Source organism: Lytechinus variegatus, chromosome 3 (assembly GCF_018143015.1).
Source record: "Lytechinus variegatus isolate NC3 chromosome 3, Lvar_3.0, whole genome shotgun sequence".
Lineage (NCBI taxonomy): Eukaryota > Metazoa > Echinodermata > Echinoidea > Temnopleuroida > Toxopneustidae > Lytechinus > Lytechinus variegatus.
The window spans coordinates 5,338,262-5,357,623 of NC_054742.1; the positions used below are offsets into that span (position 1 = coordinate 5,338,262).

General features: G+C 35.6%; 1 protein-coding gene across 3 annotated transcripts in view; it reads left to right on the forward strand.

Moving 5' to 3' along the window:
* The first annotated feature begins 4,503 nt into the window (after window positions 1-4,503).
* Window positions 4,504-19,362, forward strand: part of LOC121410061 (general transcription factor 3C polypeptide 2-like) — a 48,066-nt gene continuing 33,207 nt past the window's right edge. For 2 of the 3 annotated variants that reach the window (XM_041601910.1, XM_041601911.1), the window contains exons 1-3: window positions 4,504-4,673; window positions 12,198-12,379; window positions 17,555-17,673. In XM_041601910.1, the coding sequence (XP_041457844.1) occupies window positions 4,556-4,673; window positions 12,198-12,379; window positions 17,555-17,673 (419 nt within the window). In that variant the 5' untranslated portion in view covers window positions 4,504-4,555. The remainder of the gene's footprint in view (window positions 4,674-12,197; window positions 12,380-17,554; window positions 17,674-19,362) is intronic. The other variant, XM_041601912.1, reaches the window with a different exon arrangement.

The following is a 19,362-nucleotide window of genomic DNA, read 5'->3' on the forward strand; positions in this document are numbered from 1 at the left end:
GGTCAATATGCAAATGACAGATGATGTCATCCACTCACGATAGGTTTTTGTATTATGATATATGAAACATTCTAATTTTCTCCTCATTGTCAAGTGAAAACAGCGATTAATTCCTCACTGAACATGTTGAATTAGCATGTTTAATACTATATGACTCATTCAAGTTGGTCCTCGTCAAATTTGTAAGAAATGAAATAATGTATAAACTAAACAATAAAACCAAAAGAAATAGTGAGTGAAGGACATCATTGACTGTCTCATTTGCATGTCCTTGAATTGTGTATATCCATGTTTTGTGAGAAATAAGCAAAACTGAAACATGTTAAAAATGTCATAAATTTCTTATTTTACATCCGATTTTGATGAAATTTTCAGCATTATGTTAATAGGATTTTTTTCTATTGATTCACGTCAACATTTTTCTGGGGTGGACTTGACCTTAAAGAAGGAGGTCTCCCATTTACGTCTCAAAATGTATTATGTCGATGATGAATATATTTTGTTCTGCTATTTGTTTTAATAATTAAAAAAAAAGAAATTCATCATGTATAAATATTTTTCAATTAGATTGTTAGAATGTATACATGCATATGTTATTCATTATGTTATTGGAATGTGGGAGCAAATAAATCAAATCAAATCGCGCTTCGCGCTCGCGCTATTTGATCAGTGACACGCATAATCTTTTAATGGCACAGTCCTTAAAATGTCTTTATTAGCTCAGAATATCTGGCTATATTGACCTGGCTTCGCGGGCCCATTAAGCCCGGGCAATTATCGCCTATGCAAATGTCGTGAAAAACCCAGGCATAAACCGTTCTGGAAACCTTGCTCAGTGTTTCCACTTTGAAGGAAATTTCCCGAATTCGATAAATCATTTTCAGATAAATTTTGAGAAATGAAAAATCTCCAGGAAATTCCAGGAAATTCCGGGAAATCTGAATATTACACCCTAACAAAAAATTTATTGTAAAAATAGCAAAAAAAAATAAGAATATTGCCGAAGGTTTGAGAAAAATTCCATTCAAGAATTAAAAAATTATTAGAATTTTTATTAGGGCCTATTAGATTTGTGACGTCACATGCGAGCAGCGTAATGGCGAATGTGAAAAAATGAATGAAATGTCATTTTATCAGAAACTTGATTTTGATCTTTTACCGTACCTTTTTTATATCAATATACAAATCATTTCACACCTGATCATGAGAGGAAAACAAAAGTAAGTCATCAAAAAATGAAATTCATGCATCTCATATGGGGCAGCTGCTCGTTAATGTCGTCACAAATAAAAAAAATCAAAATTCTAATAACTTCACCAATATTTGTTATTATTTATTTATTTTTTTACAACAAATTTTTATTCAGGGTGAACTTCCTCTTTAAATACAATGAACGTAGCAGCTGCTATACAGGGCAGGAGAGATGGTCTTGCACGATTTCTTGAGATCTTTCCTTATAAATAATAGCTTCTTTCCTTTTACTTTTCCTAACAAATTTTTAGACTCAGTTTCAACAACGAAATTATTATGCTTTTGAAGAAACTGAAAAAAAGGAAAGCAAATTAAAAGGCAACAATAGTCAAAACTGACTAGTTTGCCTATGCAAAATAATAACAACAACCACAACAGCTTTTATATTAATATTCATTTTATAATTGTTTTTTATCTTATACCGGTAGCCCGAGCTCCGCTCTTGAACTTTGTAATTTTGTTCCTATTGAGGCTGAGAACCAAAGATGTTGAATCTCATGATTTTGGTAATTTGGACCAAATTAAGGCTCGCTCTACTATTATCCGATTTTTTTAAAAAATCAAATTTGAAAATTCCCACAGGAAATGTCTATGTATTGCAGGAAATTTGGGATTCAGTTTTGGGAAATTTGTTTGGGAGCAAACGGCTTGCCATGCCTTACTCATGCTACGTTGCGCGAGTAGTCTGCTATGCAGACTCTGAATGGCTCGTGAGGTGGGATCTGCTGATTTGCGAAGCGAGCATGACAATGACAATGATTTTATTTCTTGACGGCCCCTCCTGGGGGCATAGAAGAAATATAACAACTTATAACAATGGCAATAATATTCATAAGAAAAATACAAAGGTGACAACAATAAATAAAAAGAAAGAAAAAAAAGAATCAACACCATGCACCCCACCCCAGACATGCCAGAGAGTATCTGGAGACCAACGAATGTATTTCTGTGCTGGAGACCGGTATAAAGACACATACCCCACTGAGCATGTGTGGGCGCAATCCAACAAAATCTGAAATCATGCACTAATACGAACCAAGACAGCACACATGATATCCGGGGGGGGGGGGGGGACTTCCATTCACGAGTGGATACCAAGCGCGACCATGGGATCTCGAAAAGCACCCTAAACACGTTTCCGTATTGAAAATGAACCCCTCAACAAGTATTGGCGTGCAAAACTCTACCCTCAACAAGTATTGTAAACAAATATACTCCTAATTGGAAAGTGTGAAATGAACCCCTAAACAAGTACAGCCATATTTTATTGTTATATCACGGTTGCTTCTGTCGTCGGTTTTACCGGCCTTTACACATCATTTGGCTTAGTACGCCCTCACCTTCCACACCTCGCGCAAATCGTAGTGTTGGGGCAAAAAGGACATCCTTTATGGGCCTTTATAAAACATTTTAATTTTGTTTTATCATCCCCACAAATTTGACCCTAAGCACGTAACTTTCCTAGCGAAATAGATACCCTTTTTATGTGTTTTTGACACCCTTATCACGTTACGTACGTAACGTGCCCTATCTTGAAAAAGACATCTTTTTTAAACGTGTTTTTTTTTTTGGTCGTGGTATCCACTCGTCAATGTAAGTGGCCCCCGGGGATGATATAAATCTTTTGACATAATGAATTTACAAAACCTTGACAAATTTTTCAAGTCTTTTGTATTTCTCATATTAAACAGCTTGTGCATTTTAATCACGTAACTTTCCTGGCAACAGGCAATCTATGATTTTCACAACGATATTTACAGAGTTCAATCCTATCTGCAAAATCTAATTTCACTAAGTAGATAATTATCAAAACCGAAATCTTGTTTGAATATCCTATAATTCATTCATAAACGATTTCTATTAATTTCAGTATTCCATTCCTGTTTGGCAATATCATCCAATCTGAGACCCACAGTTGACTTTACCCACTTAACGTCCAAGACCATATTCTCATGCAGCACTCCACAGGTTATCCCACATCTATGTCTTTTACTTTTACTATCCATGGTGACTTATAAATTAGGTCCCTGTCATCATGGTCATGAAGGTGACGCAAAAGCCTATAAATCATACTTGATAACTTAGATTTTCCATTTACACTTTGACGAATCCTAGCCCAAAAATTTATCATACGCTTTCAAACTGCCTCTTCCCAATTCACCATATGCCATGCAATTCGCAGATCCTCGACTACTAGTACGGAATTATGGGGGGGGGGCAAAATGGTATGTTTGCCCCCCAAATATTTTCATTGGTGGGGCGATCGCCCCCCCCCGCATCCCCCCTGCCCCCCCGCCCAGAGGCGTCGATCCTGGGGGGGCAGGGGGGGCGATCGCCCCACCAATGAAAATATTGGGGGGCAAACATATCATTTTGCCCCCCCCAATAATTCCGAATATGGCAAAAAAAAAAAACAAGATTGTAATGCTCAGCAAGCGAGAATGAGATACACAACTCGTTCTTTATTTAAAATCGTGCTCAAAATGCCCGCTTTTCTGATTGGAATATAAAAATTTTCAGCTCGCGCTTCGCGCTCGCATCATTTATGTAGCAAAAACCCATACTTTTTTATGATTAAATAGGTGAATGCAAATGTCCCGTTTTCACTTTAAAGCTTCAAAAGAACTCCTGCTTCGATTTGCAATCATCTTTTCTTGGATATATATCTTGTTCTTTATCAAAAACGTCCAGTAAACTGTCATTTTTTCAGATCAAAAAATCAAAATTTTCAGCTCGCGCTTCGCGCTCGCATCTATTCTTCTTTTAGATGCCAATTTTAATCATTGGTACCAAAAATGCTTAGAATATCAAGCTTTCAGGTCAGACTATAATTTTTTTAGCTCACTCTCGGCACTACTATCTGTGTAGTGATGTATCCTCCTCATGAGTTACTACAAACAGTTCTAAACAGGCACCCTTTTCCTGCCAGTATACTAAAAAAAAATCAGCTCGCGCTTCGCGCTCGCATTAATTTGTTGGTGAGATACGTGACTGTGTATCATATGTCATATATATATGTGTGCATATATATATATATACATATGTGTGTGTGTGTGAGGGTGTTCGTGTGTATGTGTGGGTGTCTTGTACGATCCAGCGCTTTGGAACGTTAATGATTTTGCCCCCCCAATCTGAAAAATGGATCGACGCCCCTTCCCCCGCCCCCAGGATCGACGCCTCCGCCAGTCTGATATGGCTCCTTGAATCAGCTGTGACTGCAGCAGATGTGCGGGTCTTTACGTCTACAATTTGTAGATCGTACGCGTGCGCTAGCTAGCTGCATGCACTATTTGAGTCGGTCACCATGCCCATGAAGCATCGACGACGAGTTCGTGGATGTGCACCTGGCTGTGGCGGTCCTGGACCGGGCCATGGTCGTGATCGTGGCAGAGGTCGCCCTCGAAACGCAGGAGCTGATCCTGGTAATATCGATTTTTGTGGTACCATACAAAAAATAACACGTTTAATAATCAAGTTCATTCTTAGGCCGCACTGCACATTTTGACATCTAAATGATGTAGCCGGTGATTTTTCTCATGTACTATTCGAATGCATGCATCAAGAAATCGGGGTATGGCTCATTCGCTCGTACAGATAAGAAATTGCACACATTTGTAATCGACATGGCCTCCTTTGCGCAACGTCTTGGGAAAAGTTCCATTGTTCATTTATTTCTTCCTTTCACAAAAATATTGTTCAGAAAATGATAATGAAATAAATAAGGCCATAAATAGCAAGATAAAAATAGATTGTTAGCTCTAAACTTTTACATAAAGGGGCCCGTTTCTCAACACCCGGACAAGTTAGTCATAACTCGTATGATATATTTATCCACAAACCACGGAGTTAGTTCCAATCTTACTAAACCTGTTTCATGAAAGGCTTCATCACAAAATAGCATAATTTTCAAAAAGAAAAATTATGACAAAATTGCAAATATTGTGAATTCGAGATTACAATTACATCTTTTAAAAATAATCAGTAGAGGCGCTGGTCAGAAAATTGGGATCGTCCCAGTTTACAGGGACTGTCTCAGTTTATAAAGATTTCTTCACACAAGAAATCTAGGAATGTTCATTGACCTGTCAAGTGCCGACACCAATCAAGTGTGCTAGTCAATGTAAACATATCAGGTTTCATAACAAGATTATTGGAAGACGGTGAGTCATGAAAAATAGACGGTGAACTGGGGGGAATTGAGGTCGCTGAATCTATTTTTAGCACTCTCATTTTCCGTAATTGCTGTTTTTGTCCCGTAGGAGGAAGTGAAAAAAAACATCCCCATAAACAAGGACAGTCTCAATTTATCAAGACATGATTTGTCTTGGTTTATGAGGATATCCTTGTTTTCTGGGACAATCCCAATTTTTGGACCAGCGCCTCTACTGATAATAGCACAGGTAAATTATGCATCATACATACTTAGACCATGAAGTCTGGGGCATTCAATTGCTGAAAATTGAATTATGAATAATTTATTTCACGACTAAAAATATCACATGTGGTCGTTGAGATGGGTACCCCCGGGATATCCAATTTTAATAGTTTACGAAAGTAAACCATAACGGTTTTATTTGTAAAATTATAATTATACAATGTTTTACGATTCCAAACATCATCGAAATATAGTTTAACATTTTTTTTTTATAAATCTTTGATACCGATCTTACGATTTGACAAATTCTATGCATAAATTAGAGATTAGAATTTATCCAAATGTCAATAGGGTCTGAAAACGACAAATACAAGTCCAGTTATGGATGGCCCGATGTGGTAGAATTTTTATCGATTAAATTATTTTACTATTTCAAAATGAATGGGCATTGTACCAACACTTTTCATAGTTACTTTGTATTACAATGATCATTGAATGCATTATCCCACTTGTTTTGGGATTTAATTTCAACCTCTATGGTTGATTACGTAAGATTATAATTTTCAAATTTCTCGGCACTTTCGCATGTCACAGTCTACCCACGTGATGCCATACGTCATTAAGAAAGAAGTTATGACAGGTTCGGAGGTGTCATAAATATTTAGTGAGGTTGTTGGGCCCGATCTTGGTAAAGAGGGCTTCGTGAAACAGCAGACAAGTAGCTCACTATCTCCGATTTAGTCAAGAAGTTAGACTTATGACGGTGTTGAGAAACGGGCCCCAGGTTGTTGCATGAGTCATATCATCTCACAAGACAGAGTATTCCGGAGACAAAAGTTATACACAAAATTTCACATTTGGAAAGAGAGTAGACCTTAAAAAGTTAGGCAAGGTTCCCCCAATAAGGATAAAATAAGTGTATAGGGGCATGTCCAAGCTATTTTAGCCAGGCAGGAGGCTTCTTCTAGGGAGTAAAAATAATTTACTAACGTAAACGGTAAGGTTACTCTCATAACCTTGTTCATTGAATGAGTGCTCTCATACGAAGTCAGGTCTTCCTTTGTATTCGTTTGTGTTTACCACCAAAAATCCTGAAACTTTTGCCCCCGAGATTTCTACTTTCTAAAATATCTAGCCCTAAATCATGTACATGGGATACAACTTTATTTCCGACATTTCTACGCTATGGATTTTATTTTTAAGCAAGAATTCAAAAATATCATGAAAAGACGGAAGAGACTTGCCGGATGTTTACGCTGCCATCTTGTTTCCTAATGTTCTTCCCCAACGTTACCCGACGCAAGCGTCCGTAAAAAAACCTTTAAAAAAACTTTATGACCTTATAATTATGAAAAATTTCATTAATAACTTAACCAGGGCTCGACACTAGCGGCGGTCCGGCGGTCCGACGGTCCCGGACCGGTAAAAATCGCTGTCGGGCCCGTAGATTTTCAGAAATAGGAAGATTTACTGGTCCGACATGACCAGTAAAAAATATCATTGTCGGGCCAGTAATTTTTCCAAAAATAGCAAGATTTTAAGGGTCCAACATGACCAGTAATAAAAACCATTGTTGGGCCAATAACTTTTCCAGAAATGGTCAAATTCACTGCAAACCATTCCCCCGATAAATTCTGTCATTCACACACAGAATACACACAGAATGAATCGCACGTAATTGCTACAAAAGCAGATACAGTACAGTGTACATATGTAGCTAGCCAGCCACACAACTCACGTGGTAAATTCTTTACTGGCTGCGCAAACGAAGCTTGGCTAAACTCTGGCAGAAATCTCTCACAGAACTGTCAAAATTCGCGGTTCATACTCATGAAAGGCTCTTATAATGTCCATATTTCCTAAAAATTGGAGTAACTCTGTCATTTTTAAACAGTAAAAGGATAAATTTTCACTTCTGTTTGGTTCAAACAGATCGGGTTTCGGGTGATATCGTCTGAATACAAGTTAGCCCCACATATGCATTTATGTGTGTGTTGATACACTTGGTTTCTGACTTTCTTTCGTAGCTATTTTAATTGAGCCAAAAAGAAATTGATAAATCATTTATGATGATAGTTTTAGCTTTCTTCCTCTGTTTTCTTCCTATCTTTCTTTCCTTCTTTCTTTTCAATCTTTGTTCTTCCCTAATTTTTTTTGTTACTGTCTTTTTATTTTCTCTTTTTTTTTCTTTAATTCGTTCTTTCATTCTTTCTATCCTTTTAAAAAATATTTTTTTCTGTTTCTTTTTTTTTTCTCTCTTTCTTTCTTTCTTTCCTTCCTTCCTTCCTTCCTTCCTTCCCTTCCTTCCTTCCTTCCTTCCTTCCTTCCTTTCTTTCTTTAATTCTTGAGTCCATCCATCCTATATTCATCTCTTCTTCCTTTCTTTCCTTCCTTTTACCCTTTTCTTTCCTTCATTCTTCGTTACTTTCTTTTTTTTATTTCTTCCTTCCACCAATCATTTATTTACCTTTTTTTATTTCTTCTTTTCTTCATCTCTCTTTTTTTCTTCCTTTCATCTATTCTTTTACCTTTTCTTTTTTTATATTGCTTGTGTCTTTCCTTCTTTCCCTTCCTTTATGTCTTTCCTTAATCTATCATTTTACCTTTCCTTTATTTCTTCCTTAATTTCTTTCTTCTTTCAATCCTTCCTTCCTCTCTTTCTTTTGTCCTCTTTCCATCTCTCCATTAACCCTTCCTTTTTTTATTGCTTCTTCTTTCATTCCTTTACTACTTTTCGGATTCGTTCTTTCTTTCTGTATTGCTTCCTCCTTTTTTCCTTCTTTCTTTTTTCTTTTCCTTTCTATCTTTCTTTCTTATTTTTGTTCCTTCTTTATTCCTTCCTTCCTTTTCTTCTTTAGTTCTTTTTTTTTTCCTTCCTTCACATCTATCCTTTCTTTACCTTTTCTTTTTTACTTCCTTCCTTCCTTCCTTTTTTATTCTTTCTTTCTTTTCATCCCTTTCCTTTCTCTTATTCTTTCTTTCTTTTCCTTCCTTTCTTCTTTCCTTTCTTTCTTTCCTTCTTTCTTTCTTTCTTTGTTTCTTTTTGTCCTTCATTCCTTCATTTCATTGGGGGGGGGGGGAACGAAAGGCTAGACAAATAAACTTGCGCCTTTTTTTAATGTTTCTTTATTTTTGGGGACCAGTAGATTTTGGGTTCGGACCAGTAAAAATTTGAAAAACTGGGTATCTACTGGTCCGACATGAATAGGTTGGACCAGTAGAAAAAATGGGTTAGTGTGGAGCCCTTAACTAATTAATAATAATTAATGTTATTTATTACATGGTAACTGTATTATCAGCCTTTTACCAATATTCAACTAGTGATATATTATTTATCTCAATTTACATTATCTTTGCTCCTTATTAAAAATAACCTTAATTAGAAATACATACAAATCCCATGGTGTGTCCCGTACTGCATACATTCATAATTCTGAAGCTTCATTATTTCGAAGGTTCGGATATTCCGAAAGTTCGTTAGTCCGAAGGTTCGTTAATCCGAAAAAGAAATGAGGTTCGTAATTCCGAAAGTTCGTTAGTCCGAAAACTAAATGATTAACTAATCTTATTTCGTTTTCGGACTAACCAACCATCGGAACAACAAACCTAATTTTGTTTTCGGATTATTGAACCTTTGGAATAATGCCACAAATGTTCAGATTAACAAACCCTTTTACGTTTTTGGATTAACGAAGATCGAGGTATATGCGATTTACGTGTTTCGGAATTACGAACCTTCGGAATAAAGAACCTTCGGAATTAGGAAGTGTAACCGTCCCGTACGTCACAAAGCTTAATTAGCTGATATAAGTAAACATGAAATTAATTCGGTATATTCACTTTAATTTTTGGATGTATAGTAATATAAAATAGAACTCTCCAAAGTGTGAAGAAAACTGTTCAACTTTTTCTTAAATTAGAATTAAAAAAACATATGCTAAATTGTGACGTACGGGACACTGCCTGTTGGACACCAGATGATTAACTTAATTAGTTAATTTTCAAAATCATTTTTTTCTCAAATGTTTGCATGAAATTAGCAGCACAAGTCCCCACAGAAATATTTTCTAATATATAATTTGCATTATCTGCAGATAAAAAATGTGATGTCCCGTACGTCACGCTAATGAATGATTTCTTGGATTCGTGACCTTGGCATTCATTAACCTCGCGTTTTCAGAAGAAAAAATATAGGGAAAAAAACTTTAAAATGACATACAATATGTTAGATTTAGGCAAAGATTTAATTTCGGCTTCAGAGGGGACAATAGCTTGGACTTGCCCATAGATATTTTACATACTTTGAATAAGAGTAGGCTATGTACACAGCTAAATCTACATATCGAAAGAAAAGGAGAAAAAAAGAAATACGGAGAGAAATTAGCAAAAGAAGGAAAGAGTGAATATATTTATGAATTTATATACAGAATGAAAAAGACATGAGAAAAGATAAGAAAGGGTTTATATACAATGGAAAAATTTTTTTGAGATGGCAAAGAGAGAGAGAGAGTTATATGGGAAGTGTATAAATGAGGTTATAAGATAAACACCAAAAGAGGAAAGAAGAAGTGTACAACAAAAAACAAAGATTAAAATAAATTATCTATTTTACACTAAATGTTTTAAAGGGGAATGAAATCTTTGGAATAAATAGGCTTGTGTAGAAACAGAAAAATCAAAGAATAAGAATAAAGAAAGTTTGAGAAAAGTCGAGAAATAATGAGAAAGTTATGAGCATTTGAATATTGCAATCACTAATGCTATGGAGATCCTCCCATTGGCAATGCGACAAGGATGTGTGATGTCACTGATGAACAACTTTCCCTTTGGTGGACTGTAAAATACCCTCAAAATGTCTCTTTTTGCTTTTTCTTATGATGATACAAACTCTTTATCCATGATGTATTCTTAAAAAATATGTATTATATGCCCTCATGTAGAAAGAACACATGATCTATGGATAGATGTGATAAAAGAGGCAATTCAAGTGAAATATATACTAAAGTAATGGGAGAGTTGTTCACAAGTGACATCACACATCTTTGTCGCATTGCCAATTTGCTATCTCCATAGCAATAGTGATCGCAATATTCAAATGCTTATAACTTTCTCATTATTTGTCCGATTTTTCTCAAACTTTTGTTGATTTGTTTCTTTGATTTTTCTGTTTTCACACAAGCTATCTTGTTCCAATCGTTTCATTCTCCTTTAAGAGTTTCAGCATAAGCTTTAATTTAGGCCCGTTTCGGGTACACGTGTACACGCACGGTCAAGTCAGTGCACGTGTACTAAATTCCATCACCGTGTACACGGTAGCATCTGCATAAAGCTTGCGTGGGACTGTAAAGTCAGTGAACAAGCTCACAGCCTCACATTAATTCTTAGTTCTAAGACACTGCACATGTTTTAATCACTAATATGTCAATATATTTCAATTAATCTAGAGTGAGTTTACTTCCAAAATCGCCGATTTAATCCACATTTATTCTGGAGACTCAAGTTTTTGTACCACACGAAATGGGTATGCTCCGGTCAGTGCAGGGCCCTAGTTAGCGCCGACGTTCGTTGGATGCGCAATTTGCATACTGTACCGTACATACATGCACAGATCGCTGCAGAATTGAGTGTAACTGAAGTTATCGATTGATTTTCATTATTTTAATGCCAATTTGAGGAGCGTGTGTTTGTAGGCTTGTAGCTCATGTGTATGAGCGTGTAACACGTAACGAGACTCTCGAAAGCGTTCTTCAATCACTTTTAGAGCCAATTTGAGAATCACCAATTGCGACAGCGATCATTGCTCCAGTTACGTGTTATACGCTCATAAACATATGCTACAAGCCTCCAAACACACGCTCCTCAAATTGGCAATAACATAATGAAAATCAATTAATAACTTCAGTTACACTTAATTCTGCAGCGATCTGTGCATGCATGTACGGTACAGTATGCAAAGTGCGCATCCAACGAACGTCGGTGCTAACTAGGGCCCTGCACTGATTTACTTTTGCATTCTTTATTAATTTAATGCGCTGCTAAGCTGAGTAAACTTTTTAATTGCACCAATTTTTGTGGATTGACACTTCTAACTTCTCAGGTAAGCTTTAAAACTGTGACTTAGGCTACATGTAGGAACATACTGTAACTCACTCTCACTCAGTGTTTACAACGTGTACACGACCGAAAAACACGCCGTGTACACGTGCATCAAAAATGGACTTTCAAACCGGGCCTACTTTAATTTCAGTTTATGTTTCAAGACCGACACACTGACAGAATGAGTTACTTCAATGGGAAGTGTGTTTAGGAACAAAATGCAATATTAAACATCTTTGAAATTGGATGTAATTATTAAATGTGCATGCAATAACAGATAACCATTTGGTTTTTGTTAAGGATTATGATATGCCACCATGAAGATATTCTGTAATGATGAAAAGTGAGCCACTGGAAGGAGTGTCATGAAGTGCAGAAATGGTGATAGATAGATGAAGCAATCTGTATAAAAAGTGATATAGTTAAATTTTAAATATCCCAATGATTAAAATTTTCTTTATATTTATTTGAATAGAGACAATGATCGTAAAAGATGATAATGCAGCTGTTTTGAAGACCAAGGGACGCATCAAATGCTCTCAACCTGGATGTCCAAAATCCTTTAGCAATAAAGCTGGATATGATTATCATGTGAAAAGATGTGGGGTGAATCCTGAAGATATCCAGAAATACTACTGCCCTCACTGCCCAGATAAGGTAAATCATTTTGCACACTAGTCTCATATTGATTTCTGGTATTTATACCTAATGAAATATTACCCAAAGCCTTATATCAAATATTAAACCTACAGTGTAATGTGCTTCAGATATTTATAATTTAGATACTGTAGGGTTTTCAGAGGTGCAGATATTTTTTGACATCTTGCGAGGTTGTTTCAAAGAGACAAAATATTAAAACTGATTTTTAAAGTGTATACCTATCAAAAGCATATTATTATCCATATTGGATGAAATGAATATTTTGCCCTACCCACAAGATTATCATTGGTTAATATATGATTGTACGCATGAAAGTATTGTTACATCACAATGAAATTGCAGTGCATATTAGTTGCCAGGAGGTATGGCAAATTAGCAAGATTGTGTTAATTTATTGAATTCAAATGCACTTGCATTGTATGCTAGCGCATCTTTATGTACAGAGATTTCTTTAAAAAAATGACAATACTCAGTCACCATGCTCATGATTTACATGATTGACATAAAATCATACAATTTTTTTTTGCTTTATATTGAATTTATGTTTAGCTTTGTGGGGGTAGCTAAATAATAATAATAATATTGTATGACTAATTTTCGTAGGATGCGTAGAAATACTACTACTTGCTGAAGAACAATATTTCTATGCATCCCACTCACAGGGATGCTACTTTTCCGTATTTATACGGAATTCTGTCTTTTTCCCTGTTGTCCGTCTTATTTCCATATTTCCGACTTTTCCTGTTTTCAGTGTACTAAAAAAAAGTCGGAAAATCCTCATTTTTTCCCCCTACAACTCTCGATTGCGATGCGTGTCGATCGACCGAGTGGAAGATATTTCCCTGAGATATTTGCTTTTATACAGTACATAATTTATAAACGCGCGCACTGCCCACTACGTTCATTGAGTTGTGCTTTTATCAAGGCTTTCCGATTTGGAATCCTCAATATCCTGGCCAATCAATGCGAGCGACAAGTTCCGAACGCATGCACTTAGACAAGCGCAAAACAGCGGCACGAATCGCGATGTAATAGCGAATGGTAAATACGTCTGTAAAGATGATGACGTCATCCAAGATGGCAACTTACAATGACCAACGAAAGGATCGAGGATGACTAAGTTTTGATGATAATTTGAAAGGAATTAGCAGTAACTGCTGTATAAGGTACGATGTTTCTGAATTTTATTTTCTCGTGAATTTGGATGTGATTGTTTTTTCATAATGTGACATTTTATGTACCAAAAACGATCCAAATATCAGTCTGCCGAATGTTGGATCTAACGTTACAGCTGCATTCCGATACGGTACATAACCCAGGGAGCTCCGGCCCGCTTCGCTGGCCGGTGCTCCCTGGTAAAGGGTTAGCACTTTGTCTTCATGTACAGGCCAACAACTCTTCAGTCTATGTATTGGTGAGTGGAGCCAACGCGGTTCAGCGGAGCAACCAAAATACAGAGACTGAAACTTTTAGTCTAGCGTTCTATAGGTTTTCCAGGTCAAATGTCCGCAGATTGGAACCAATTGTCCAAATAGATATTTCAAATGTCCGTGTACACGAACAAATGTCCGAATAAGAAATCGGATGTCCGATTGGGGAATTTCAAATGTCCACGTAGGTTCAAAGTGTCCATATAGCTAAATCAAATATCCGATTAGGGAAATCAAAAGTCACATAGGGAACTAAATGTCCAATTAGAGAGTGAAATATCCCACTTGGGAAAACAAATGTCGTATAGGGATCTCAATTGTCCACGGTTTGAAATAATGATGACTCGAACGTGATAACTTCATTTTTCATCTTTCACTTTTTCATTTTCTGTCACTCACCTTTCCCTTTTTCTTCCTGCTCGATCTATCCATTTGTTAAGCAAGGGATTTCGCCCTCCCCCCCTCGTTTCACAAATTTGTTGACCTCCTTGATTTTTATCCTTATTTTTATTTAATTATTTATTCATCTTTTATCTCCTTTTTTTTGGGGGGGTGGGTTTGGCCCTGTATGTTTATTTATTTTTGTATAAAAGTATCAAATAGTGATTTCAATAGTCTCTATGGGTGTAAAATTTCAATTTTCTTGCATATTCTGTTGTTATTTACCAAATAATTACATTCCTTCCACTACATATTGAACACCACGCAACATGACCTACAGACAAACGACGGATATATTATTTACAATATTTTTTTTTTCTCCAACCCAGAATATATAAATCTATGGCATTTAATTTCATCATTCATATGAAAAACTCATTGTTTGTGAAAATGTTTGTTCCTCATGCACAGTTATGAAACCTATTTAACTCATAAAAATAATTATTGTTTAATTCTTCTTATAAAGTATTAGTTTATATATAAATAAATTTTCTCAGTCTCTCATCCATCCCAAACATTTATCTTCCTGCAGGCACAAATAAAAATTATTTCTATTTATGTCTCTATTTTTATAATGAATATACCTACAACCTTATTTTTTGTGCCATGTGCTAAATCAACTCTTCATGAAAATGTATGTTAATTCAAAACGGTTACATTTTCATACACTCATTTGCATTACCTGCAAACGTGCAACAATCTTGAATGCTGTTAGAAATCCTCTTAATTATAAATTTATTTTGGTAATTCAGATAAACGTCTTAGACGAAGTAATTTTCAATGTGGGATTTAATTTTGATTACTTTAAGTCGATTTGATTAGATGGGGTGGGTAGGGTGTATCTAACTCGATAAGAAGTAATCATTTTGATAGGCTCACTCAGGCAGGGTAGCAATTTCAAGTTTTTGTTGTTAAAACAAAAATCATCATTATGCAACTAACTCTGATTTATTAAAAGTACCTCCTAATAATTCAAACAATAGTTCTGCTATGTTTATTAACGATTATTTATTTTTTCATATCTTTTTCATCATTAATTACCTTGTTTTGGACCCTAAATGGTAAGCTAGCAGAGTGATCGATGAGAACAGATATTTAGACATAACAATCAACTTCAACGCATTTTCCATTAAGTAAATGTTATTTATACACTCTCGTAATGAAGCATGTTTGTTTCTGTAAATCTTTCTATATATTTTCAAGTATCCTTCCCCCCTTTCTTTCAATAAACCAAATTGTAATTGGTTTTTACTTTGTTTGAATAATCTTTACTACTGAACAGAATTTCGATACTTAATTGTGTACATTTGTCATACATCAAAATCAATCTCTTTTCAACATCATTAGCAAATGGACATTTGAATTACCTAAACGACATTTGATTTACCTATGTACGACTTGATGTCTTAATTTATGCATGATTGTGTAACATTTGCTATTCAACGGATATTTGAATTCCCTATGGACATCTTATTTACCTATTAGGACATTTGATTTGCAAGATGGACATTTGATTTACCTATTGAAAAATAAGTTCTATTGTGCGGACATTTGAATTCTCTAAGGACATTTTATTCATCTATTGGGATACAAGTCTGGCTAATGGGACATTTGAAATCCCTATTGACATTTGAATTACCTAATCGGACACTTGCTCTGACACGGCGGACATTTGACCTGGAAAACCTATATTACTTTAGAAACACACAACTAACTACAGTCAGTTTTTTCAAACCTTGGCTTCAATTTCATTGATCACAACAAGGTAAGAAGCCTCTTGCCCCACCCCCTAAATTTTTTTTTTTTGCTTGCTTGTCCAATTCTTTACCTGTGTCCATCCCAATATTGAACATGGACTCCCTAAATTTTTGGGCTTCCGGCGCCATTGCCCCAATTCACTGATCTTGGACACTGTCCCCGCCCGCGATAAGTTTCAGTATTTTTGGAGGACGCCTAGTGGCATCCCTGACTCAAGGCCATCCAATATTTCTAAATATTGACTTAGGTGGATAGGACGATGTGTCCCTTCATTCTCCTTTGGGTGATCCTATTCCATTCACTTCTACCCTGGGCTGGGTCTTCAGCATCCAGTAGAGGGAGACCCACATCTCATCTGTCTTGGTCCCTCCATCTGGAAAGGAGACATCCTGGTGGTCTCCCCTTGTCAAAGTCATTTCTGTATGCCTTTTGAAAGCAGTTTTGTGACATACGGCATATGTGCCCAAACCACCTCAGATTTTTTTTTGTAGCTTCCTTACATATTTTGTTTTTGATATGTACATGTGTAATCTCCTCCGCTTTCCTGACTTTGTCCAATAAATGTACACTTATAATGATGCAAAGGCATCTCATTTCAAAGACTGTAAGCCTACAGGGTCCATGTTTCTGCACCATATAATGCAATAGGAAGAATTAGGGATTTGTAGATCCTGATCTTCAGTAACCTTGGGATGTTTTGGTTGCACCAGATGTTACTTTTTAGCCTCCCAAATGCCCAGGTGGCTAAGGATATGTGTTGTTTTAAGTCATTCTCCACCGTGGGGACTACACTTCTGAGGAAAACAAAATAATCAACTTTGTCAATGCTAGTGTCATTTAGGGTAATATCATGATAATCTTCAGTCATAATTCAGCACTTTGAGGCATTAATTTATTTCTCCAGGCCTTCTCCAGGGTGTCTGTTGAGAGTTAGTTTTGGAGTTTATCAGACCCATATTGACTAAAATTGTGAATTCATGTGCAAATCCTGTGTCAAGACAAAATAATGTATATAACATGTAACTATCTTCAATTTTTACTTTCACTGATAACACTCTTTTAATTATATGTTGGTTTATAACGGGAAAAGTATTCGCTGGTAGCTTCCATAAAAAGAAAAGCCAGGGTAAATATGCTGAATTACTGTACAGAGCTTAGAGACTTCTGATAAAGTAAGTGCTAAACATTATGAGCATGTATGATTATTCATTATTAGTATTAATTGTCCAATATTTATTTATGTATAAATCAGCATAATTGATTCATACATGTATAACATGGAATAAATACATAGCTTAAGTGAACTCATACATTATGCAACCTTTAAAATCATAGTGTAAGTTTACCCAGTATGAAAATTATCAATATTTACACAATCCATGGCTGAGATCTTAAGGCACGCCCCCCCCACCCTCGGCATTTGCGAGACTTAGAATACGTATAGAATATTATAGCCAGATACAGAATGCATATGTGTTCAGCATTTTGTATACAATGTGTTTGATACAGCCTCTTATGGAGCAAAACTTATTTTTCTTCACAGGTTTATACAAGTAAAGCTGGTTTGGATATTCATCGGAGAACAATTCATGAAACACCTGAACCTATTCTAGACCAAGGAGAGGATCTCGGAAGACATCGTCAACGCAAAGCTGCTCAGAAGTGGGTACTTATATAAAATGATGATGATAATGATACTACTACTACTAATAATGATAATAATAATAATAGTAATGATAATAAAAAAAGAAAAGAAATAATAATAATTATTACAAAATAATAATGATAATAATAATAACAATAATAATAATGATAATAATGGGACTTATAAAGCACCAATTCCACTCTCAGAAGTACCCAAGGAGTATACAGTGGGCACTGAGAAAGATTAAAAAAAAGTTTTTGAGATTTTTAATATAACTTAACCTACTTGTCATGCATGATTTGGATAACTTATTTTGTAGAAAATTGTAGAAAGCTTGTTTCTACGTGCTAATATGACATGTTAATCAAAAAGTAGCAAAAGGTATCAAAGTTCTGTTTTTATGCATTTCCGTGTATTCTTTTATACACATACTGTATGTACTTTATATTTCCAAAGGTGTGACAACGGCTCAAGCATCTGCCTTTATTGCCATACAACTGCCTGTTTGTTAGTTGTTACTTCAATATCTTCTAAATGATCATCATTTTAATGTAATATTTATTATATTTACTTTTGTGATGGTCACACTGTGTACATTGTCATGACATGCAGAAATGAATAAATAAGATATTTTCAGTTCACTGGTTCCCTCTTAATACTATAAGCTGAAAATGACTTGAGTTCTGGAGGCCACCCAATTCTTGAATTATAGGTAGAAAAATTAGAGAAACATGTTAATGAAAATCTACCAATTAATAAAAGAGTTACTGGGGTATTTATTTTCAAAGTTTTGCAGTTTGTTAAAAAGATGAGTGAAAATGAAATTTTTCTATGTTTTATATAATGGCAGGTGATCATGCAAACAATTGTTTGGTAAAATTATGAGAATGCAATTAAAAAATAAATGAACAGTCGTTGATTTTAGCTGATTCATCTTTTCTTGATTGAGGTATTGGGCTTAAGTCCAAATGGTCAGTCCACTAATTGACAAACTGATGCTGCCGGTCACCGATGTACATGTAATTTTCTTTCCAGACTGATGGACTGCAAAAATAAATACATTCAGACTAGGAACATTATGTAGGAGAAATGTATAGATTGTGGATATGGTCTTAAATGCTAAGGTTAAGATATGGGGATAATTGTTGTGTCATTAAAAATTAAATGAATATGGTAGAGCAGAAAATGCCATTTAAAAACTGCTAAACTGCCACTCCGAAGTAAGCCTCAAATCCGTCTCTGAGAAGACCTGATTTTGATGACATGTTTTCTTGTACGAGACATGATCGGTTTGCTATATCAAAGTGTAAAAATTGTGTTTACGGTGCTCTCCCAGAGTGTGGGTAGCTAAACTGTTAGAGCTGTGCATTTAGAAATAAAAAGAGCATGTGATAAATTCTGAAGACATGCACTTGTTCATATACGGTGGATTTTTTCCACCCTGCAAAGCAGAGTGAGACTATAGGCGCTGCTTTTCCGACGGCAGCGGCGTCAACACCGAATCTTAACCTGAGGTTAAGTTTTTGAAATGACAGCATAATTTAGAAAGTATATGGACCTAGTTCATGAAACTTGGCCATAAGGTTAATCAAGTATTACTGAACATCCTGCCATAGTTTTTGGTCACATGACCAAGGTCAAAGGTCATTTAGGGTCAATGAACTTAGACCATGTTGGGGGAATTAACATCAAAATCTTAAGTTAAG